This window comes from Vulpes vulpes, chromosome 10 (genome assembly GCF_048418805.1).
Source record: "Vulpes vulpes isolate BD-2025 chromosome 10, VulVul3, whole genome shotgun sequence".
In the NCBI taxonomy this organism is placed as follows: Eukaryota; Metazoa; Chordata; class Mammalia; order Carnivora; family Canidae; genus Vulpes; species Vulpes vulpes.
Window position 1 is genome coordinate 89749376 of NC_132789.1, and position 8807 is coordinate 89758182.

The 8807-nt window shown below is 35.2% G+C and overlaps 1 protein-coding gene across 1 annotated transcript; it reads left to right on the forward strand.

Moving 5' to 3' along the window:
* The first annotated feature begins 617 nt into the window (after positions 1-617).
* Positions 618-8473, forward strand: FGB (fibrinogen beta chain). The gene is made up of 9 exons (XM_026016633.2): positions 618-795; positions 1016-1036; positions 3404-3595; positions 4080-4263; positions 5204-5431; positions 6177-6290; positions 6655-6780; positions 7009-7294; positions 8071-8473. The coding sequence occupies exons 1-9, from the start codon at positions 691-693 to the stop codon at positions 8300-8302; spliced, it is 1488 nt and encodes a 495-aa protein (XP_025872418.1). The 5' UTR covers positions 618-690; the 3' UTR covers positions 8303-8473.
* The last annotated feature ends 334 nt before the right edge of the window (positions 8474-8807 follow it).

An 8807-nucleotide genomic window follows, 5' to 3' on the forward strand; every position in this document is an offset into this window, starting at 1 on the left:
AATCTGTGGTCTCTTAATTATTTTAGCAGTGTTTTGAACATTTTAACTTATATTACTAAAGACAAAGTGTGGAAAGAAGCGAGAGCAAAAAGAAGGTGACATTTTCTTTTTGAGGTTTGTCTATCAGAGCATAAGGCATGAGTTGAAATTTTACTATTCTTATTAGTGTCTAAAAGAAAAGATAAACACATGATGATATAATACTATTCTTAATTTATTGGCCTCTTGAAATTTAATTACCTGATTGCCTCAAGGTATAAACAGTTGTGCTATACTTTTAGTGAACTCAGTTTTGGTGGATTTCTTGTGAGTAGGTCCAGATTTTTGTGTTTAGATGAAAAATATTTATTTCCTCACACATTCTTTGTGAGCCTGTGCAATATCTGCATTAATTTACAGGAAAGGTGATACACATCTCTTTGAGAAATGTCCAAGTTTTCCATCATATTGTCCAATTAAATGAATTGAAGAACTCTGGTGTTTCTAAATTCAGCCAACAGAGAATAGCTGTATGACAAGTAAATAAGTCTTGCTGGGAAGATGTTGCTTAAGTGATAAAATGGTTCAGCCAACAAGTGAACCAAAACATTAAATATTAACTAAGAAAGGTAACCTTTGCTAAAGTGATACCTCACAAAGGACTCAGCTATATATAGGATTGAAGATCTCAGTAAAGTCCACCGGCAAAGGATGGTTTCCTGGAACTTCAAAAATTTTAAAAGCATGAAGAATCTATTACTGCTACTATTGTGTGTTTTTATTGTTAAGTCACAAGCTCAGTATTATGACGATACGGTGACTATTTTTTAATTTTTATATTATTACTAATACTATAATATAAAAAATAACAATGTAATCATGTGAATATTTTAATGAAATTAACATTGATTTTAGTTATGAAGCTGAATGTCAATCTCAGGGGCCCATTTTATTTAAAGAATGTTACATAGTATTTCTTACATAAAAACCAAATAATAATGTCTTGTTTTTTGTTTCTTTACCTTTATTTTCCCAGGATGAAGAAGAGAGAATTGTGGTAAGATAGTTTTTCTCACTTGTTATCCTGAGTACTGTGATTTTGATTTAGTTCTAGCAATATGTTATTGCAACTATAAGGACAAATATGAGAGTTTTGCAGACTATAAAGTAATGAAAAAGCAGTATTTTAAAAGAAAAAAGCTATGGTAGATTATTGTTCGGTGAAGGAAAGTAATATATAGCTCCTGAAATATATTGGTGACCTATGAGTGAAAATTATAAACTAATCTAAAAACAGAATAGACCAAGTGCAGTGATAGAAAATGAAATAATTGGGTTTTTTCAAGTGAGAAAATCTAAATCATAAGTAATATTTATTGTTATTATTAGTGGGTATGAAACATAGTTCAGTATAATTTATTCATTTGTAGAACAGTTTTTCCTCAACTACTATTTTTGCTGATTTATTTCTGTGGGTTTGAAGACAACAAAAATACAGAAATGCATTGAGGGAGATAAATATTTAAAATTTTTTATTTTATTCTTAAACAAATCATGATCAAATTTCTCAAATATAACATAGTCCGTCACACTGGAAATAAGAGTACACAATAATACTTAAAGGAAGTGATTTGTTCCGATCATTTGGTGAATTTGAAGGGAAATCTAAATTGTTTTAATTATCAAATCACACAGATAAAAAGATAGTTGTCTGATTAATTGCATTAGGTAAGAAAAATGTAAAGAGTGTGTAAGAGTAAACTTTGGTAAATACTTGGCTAAGCACTTTAACATTTCTACTCACAAGCTAATCCTTTCAGAGATAGTTTACTAGATTAGGCTCCCAAATGGATTTTCTAGTTCAATTATTTCACTAAATGATCTTCACGAACCTAAATATCCATATAATTTCTTTAAATATTTTTAATCTCCCATGTGTAGTAATGCTAGACCGTCAATGCTACCTCACTAATGGCACTCTGAAATAGAAAGGAAATATTTTTCTTCTATTATAATTTGATTTGCAACAAACAAGTGAATCACATTTCATAAAATTCCTGGTAGGACAGACCAGGACCACATGAAATATGTACATTTTCCCCAACTCCTCACATATTATTATTTTTATTCCCATAGCACTTACCCCGATACTGTAGTGATTAAGCAGGGTGGAATCTGGAGACAACTTGTCTGGGTTTAAAGCCTACCATATTCTTACTAAATGTTAAATATTATTTTAGCTTAATGAATAAATGACAGTAAAATTCAAAATAGAGTCATTGCATAACTTCTAGGCTCACAAAATAGCTGCAGAGTTTAGCCTCTGCTTCAAATCTAGTCATTGTTATTGTAATTAAGCCCCTAAAAGTGTAATTGCTGACAAAGACCACATGACAATATAGTTAATCCCAGCTAACACTTTTACACTGCATTGTATATTTTCCACGTCATTATCTTTGAATGTAATATTTTAAGTTAGCAAATAATTTTAACCATAAACCTTGAGAATTATTTTAAATATGAGAAAATTATGGTGTTTGATAAAGAAATCATGTAGGAAATTTCAAGAGAATGGCTTTAGAAATAATTTTGTGGATACAAAATAATATTGAAATTAGTGGAGAAGCCATTTAAACTATAGTATCCATCATATGCTATTGCAATAGAAATAAAGAGTACTTCCTATGTGTCATGTGCTCTTTGGATGGTATCATATGAAATGCCATTTAATCCTTACAATCATCTTATACAGGAGTTACTATTATTATCCCTATTTTACATAAGGAAACTGGAACACAGATACAATAACTTGCCCAAGATTTTGTAGCTAGTAAGTGGTAGGGTCGAGATTTGAACCCAAACCATCTGACTCCAGAATACCTTGTTCCTCTTCAAATGTGCTAGAGTCAAAGATTGTCTTATTACAAATAAATCCCAAGTAAATTTCACTTTTAATAAATCTGTATTGCTTCTTAAATATTATTATATAGGAGTTAGGCAATTTAATCAATTCCTAAAAACTGAATGTGGGAAAATAATGAACAATGATTACAGGGATTTAGTAATCCAGATAGTTTGACAATATTTATTCCTTCTGACAGTGTGGAAGCCTTACTATTTTGTATATTCCATGTATCAGGAATCTGATTAGGAATCTGAGGTCATTACTATTCATAATCTGATGCAGCTTTAATTGAAGGCTTGTTATAAAAACACCCTCAGGTGCAATAGCTTTTCACACAGTTTTTCTTTCTCTCGTTCCTGAAGATGCATAAGCAGCCTATTTACCAACAAAGACTAGCCAGCTGATAGACCAGAAGCAAACCATTAATCATGCAATAACCTAAAGGATGAATTGAGTGTATTGGAACAGTTACATGTCATATCTATGATAACACTTTCCATTTTATTTCTTTCTCTGAAGTCCACTGTGGATGCCCGTGGTCATCGGCCCCTTGACAAGAAGAGGGAAGAGGCTCCCAGCCTGAGACCTGCTCCCCCTCCCATCAGTGGAGGTGGCTATCGAGCTCGTCCAGTCAAACCAGTAGCCAGCCAAAAGAAATTAGAAAGAAAAGCCCCTGATGCTGGGGGCTGTCTTCATGCTGACCCAGATCTGGTGAGTGCACTGATGTTTCTTGTCGTGATGGGTCTCCCATGCAGAGAGTCCCGTGGGTCTCATCATGGCTTCCCAATGTTGCCTTGACCCACATCATCATCATTATTTTGTTCCTTTATTTTGGAAATAATTATAAAACATATTGGGCCTTGGGTTAAAGCTTCCTTAGTCTTCTTTAGTATGATCCCAAGATAGTAAATTAGGACACATGCATATTGTTTTTAGCTTTGTATTTTGCCCACCTCATTTGGTCAGATGATAAAATTTTCATAGTCTAGTTATATTTATTTTATGGTAAGGACTAATTTTAATCTTCATAGGAATATGACGGGAACTCTAGATTTTCGGGACAGACATACAGAAAATTAAATTACAAGTTTTTATAATGGCTAATGATATCGTTGAATTTTCACTGTGTGCTGTTTCCACAAATACTCATAATCTGAATCCTTTATCTAATGCCTGCTATCTTCTTTGTTTGCAGGGAGTGTTGTGTCCTACAGGATGTCAGTTGCAAGATACTTTGGTAAAACAGGAGAGGCCAATCAGAAAAAGTATAGATGAATTAAATAATAATGTGGAGTCTGTGTCCCAGTCCTCTTCTAGCACCTTTCAGTATATAACTCTGCTAAAAGACATGTGGAAAAGCAGGCAGAAGCAAATAAGAGGTAGATATCCTGTATTGTATCTTTGATACTCCTATAAAATTGGAACTGCTTGGACTGCTGTGGGCATGCATGATTCTGGGAAGTCCAACATTTCTAGATGAGTCCAAATAGCTCCCACTGCTCTTAGTATGAGCCTGATTACTCTAAGCTTCTCACTTAACCTCCTTTACCCACAGCTTGCCATGTAGGCTCCGTTCAGCACTTCTTCTTAGCTAGAATCATTTTCTACGAGAACAAATTTCTCCACGAGTTCTTATTTTCATTCTATAAGAAATTTGTGAATCAGAAGACAATATTCAGAGTCAAATTTAGTATTTATAAATTTCATACTTAAGGTTTGAATATAAGAGGGTAATCTATGATGCACTCAATTGTATTGCAGTTAGCACTACCAAACCTTTAAACTCTGAGATCTGAATGTTGTATGCTGTTGGCTGGATGGTTAGGAATCAGCTAGTGAGTAAGCCTGTTGTAGGCATCCCAGTGAGTAGTTTATCCAGTTCAGGACATTTTTCAAAGGTATCATGACAACCCTCTTATAAATTTCAAACCTCTAGAGTACTTATGTGAGATGGATAAATAAATCAAGCGTATCCAATCCACACAATGTTGAACTTCAAAGATGGAAGGCCTAAACACTGCTTTCTCCTCTTCTCCTCACCAGAGAAATAAAGAACCTATTGTATTTTTTATTAGGCATAAGTTTTAGCTTACTCCTAAGTAAATTACTAGTGTAATAATTAGTCTTTATGTTAATTTGTGTATGTCACAGGACAAATAATTTCCTCTAAGTACAATTACATATCATGATTGCCTGACTAGTTCTGTGTCTATTAGATTATTCTCAGCAAATCAAAATCACAACTATATGTTTGTGTACTCCTAGTTTTTTTATTGGGAGAAAATGTTTACCATTCCTATGTGATTTCTTTTTTTCCAGATAATGAAAATGCAATAAATGAGTATTCCTCAGAGCTGGAAAAGCACCATTTATATATAGAGGAGACTGTGACCAGCAATATTCCAACTAACCTTCGTGTGCTCCGTGCAATCCTGGAAAACTTGAGAAGCAAAATACAAAAATTAGAATCTGATGTCTCAGCTCAGATGGAATACTGCCGCACTCCATGCACAGTCAGTTGCAATATTCCTGTGGTGTCTGGCAAAGGTAACTAGTTAATAAACATATTTCCAGAGGGTTCCAAAATAGATCCTCTCTAAAAATAGAACTTCAAAACGCTTAGTGGCTCTTCCCTAACCAATCCTAATGACATTAGAGCAACACCATGAAGATATCCCTAGCATGCCGTGTTCGGACTTAGCCAAATGTATTTGCCAGTTTTTTTTTTTTTTTTGTCTTTTTTTCTTTTAATTCTTATTTATTTATGATAGTCACACAGAGAGAGAGAGAGAGAGGCAGAAACATAGGCAGAGGGAGAAGCAGGCTCCATGCACTGGGAGCCCGATGTTGGATTCGATCCCAGGTCTCCAGGATCGCGCCCTGGGCCAAAGGCAGGCGCCAAACCGCTGCGCCACCCAGGGATCCCTATTTGCCAGTTTTTGATGAACAGGATGTAGTGTAACCATGGTGGTAGCTCCACCTGGCTAATGCACATGCTTGCTTGGATAGGTGTGTGTAGGAGTTTCCCCATTCCATGTGTTCTGGCAAGTTATATATATCCTAGGACATAAAGGTTGGAGAAGGGCTTATTTCATCCCCTTGGGTAATAGAGCTGAAAACTGAGTTTGGTTTTGTAAAAAGATAATTCAGTTTCTATAATTCATTCTCAAATGTCAAAAATAAAATATTCCTCAGTAACCAGTGTAATCAGTTATCTTATAAAATTGATGACTAAAGACCAAGGAATTATGTTGTAGTTCCCTGAATACAATATGTTATTTTATGTTTGCAGAATGTGAGGAAATTATTAGAAATGGAGGTGAAACATCTGAAATGTATCTCATTCAGCCTCACAGTTCTATCACACCATACAGAGTATACTGTGATATGACCACAGACAGTGGAGGTAAGTGTTGGGTAGTGGTTGACCTATTATGCTGTAATGATTTTGATACCATAAAACGCCGAGAAATAAGACCTAGCTTTAACATAACTCGCAATGAGCCATTTGATTTGGAACTTAACCTGATATTCTAAAGGTTGTAAAATATCTATGATTCACAATTTGGAGTAAGATAAAAAAGTGCCTGTAGTCTCCAAAGATTTTAAGTTTTCCTTTCATATTTATTTCTTTATTGTATCCATTTTGAAGCACTAAACATAGGTGAGCATAAAGTAAATTAAATAGGTGAGGAATTGAGACATTCTCCTCAAAGTGAGATTATTTGTTATTGGTTAATATGTGGCATGTTTGTTTCTTTCAACCAAAGGATGGACAGTGATTCAGAACCGTCAAGATGGTAGCGTTGACTTTGGCAGGACGTGGGATCCATATAAACAAGGATTTGGAAATATTGCAACCAGTGCCGATGGGAAAAAATACTGTGGTCTACCAGGTAAAAACTGGGAGAACAAAATAAAACATCCTGTTGAAAAGTTTTTTGTTTTGTTTTTTTTTTTCTGCTTAGAAAACACAGTGTTGGGAGTCTATTTTTAGGAGTTTTAGGAGGATAGGAGGAGTTTACAAAAAGAACATGAAAACCAAAGATAAGGGAAGAAAGGCAGTTTTTAATTTCCAAAGGTGTTATTTTTGGTGAGATTTTATATTTTTATATTTCCTATAGGTGAATATTGGCTTGGGAATGATAAAATTAGCCAGCTTACCAACATGGGACCCACGGAACTTTTGATTGAAATGGAGGACTGGAAAGGCGACAAGGTGAAGGCCCTCTATGGAGGATTCACTATGCAGAATGAGGCCAACAAATACCAACTCTCAGTGAGCAAATATAAGGGAACAGCTGGCAATGCCCTCATAGAAGGAGCTTCTCAACTGTTTGGAGAGAACCAAACCATGACCATTCACAATGGCATGTATTTCAGCACGTACGACAGAGACAATGATGGCTGGTATGTATGGTGTCTTCCCCCCTCTGCTTTAAAAGCCACCACAAATGCTGTGATTGGAGCTATTAATGATAGCTCATGTTATTAATGACAATCATTTCTTTGGTGCTTCCTGGGCCTTAGCCACCATACTGAGCTCTTCATATGTCACTCTAAACCATTTCTGCTATAAGGTTGTCATTATTATTCTCACTTGACAGATGAAGTTTAGAGAGACAAAGTAATTTACCCAAGGTCATAGAATAATCAAAGGTGGGGATGCCTGGGTGGCTAAGTGGTTGAGTGTCTGACTTTGGCTCAGGGGGTGATCCCAGAGTCCCAGGATCGAGTCCCCACTTCGGGCTCCCTGCATGGTGCCTGGTTCTCCCTCTGCCTTTATGTCTCCACTTCTCTATCTCTGTCTCTCATGAATAAATAAGAAAATCTTAAAATAAAAAAAAAGAATGATAAAAGGTAGACCTCAAACTACAGCACAATTGCCTTCTGAGTAATGAGCATTTAGATAAATTTCTATATCTGTATATTCCAACATGTACGTTGGAACCTTCATTTTGTTTTCCAGGGTTCTACTAGTGTAGCTGAAAACTGATATGTCAGTCTAAAGAAACAAATGTCGTTGAACCCATCTCTTTCTTGCTATAGGGCGGAGAAGGCCTTTTGTGTGTTAGTTTGACTTTACTTATAGAACCCGTACTGCACACAGCCCCCTTCTGCAGGTGCTTCGCAAAGAATAACTCAATAGCACTGCAGTTCTAATAATCCCAAACATTTCCTTTCAGGATAACTGCAGATCCCAAAAAACAGTGTGCTAGAGAAGATGGTGGTGGATGGTGGTATAATAGATGTCATGCAGCCAATCCAAATGGCAGATACTACTGGGGTGGACATTACAGCTGGGACATGGCAAAACATGGCACAGACGATGGAGTGGTATGGATGAACTGGAAGGGGTCCTGGTATTCAATGAAGAAGATGTCTATGAAGATCAGACCCTTCTTCCCACGGCAATAACCCCTCAAAACATAGATTATTTTTATTCTTCTATATGTAACAATGTTTTTATATATTATGCCATTGGAATATTCTTTCACACATTGTATCCCCCTAAAACTATCAAAGAATTGTGAGTGTGACTTTTTGGGAAAAGTATTTAGGCTAAATGACATTAAAAATGGCACATGAGTTTCTTTTGTATTCTTCATTTATAAAATCTGATCAAGAACTAACTCAAACGATAATTGTGAAGAGTGTTTGTAATTTCAATTTCAGTTGATTGTAGAAAGTTTCAAATTAGGAAGAGGAGTTCTCTGTCCTTGTTCGGAAGTCCACTTTAAAGACTAATTACTTAAGATCTGTCACACATGAAAAAACTTTCAAAAAGATTTATTAATTAAACCAGTCTCTGTGACAATAAATTAATGTATTCTTATTTTGCAATCCACATAACCAATGAGTTAGGCTTTGAACTTGTAAGAAAACAGAAACAATCACAACTTTAAATAGATAATAAACTGTC

Bases quoted from the DNA above. Each gene is read 5' to 3' on its own strand.
- FGB (XM_026016633.2), top strand. From the start codon at position 691: ATGGTTTCCTGGAACTTCAAAAATTTTAAAAGCATGAAGAATCTATTA. The intron at 4,264-5,203 runs GTAGATATCCTG...CTTTTTTTCCAG, and splicing joins CAGGCAGAAGCAAATAAGAG to ATAATGAAAATGCAATAAAT. The intron at 7,295-8,070 runs GTATGTATGGTG...ATTTCCTTTCAG, and splicing joins GACAGAGACAATGATGGCTG to GATAACTGCAGATCCCAAAA.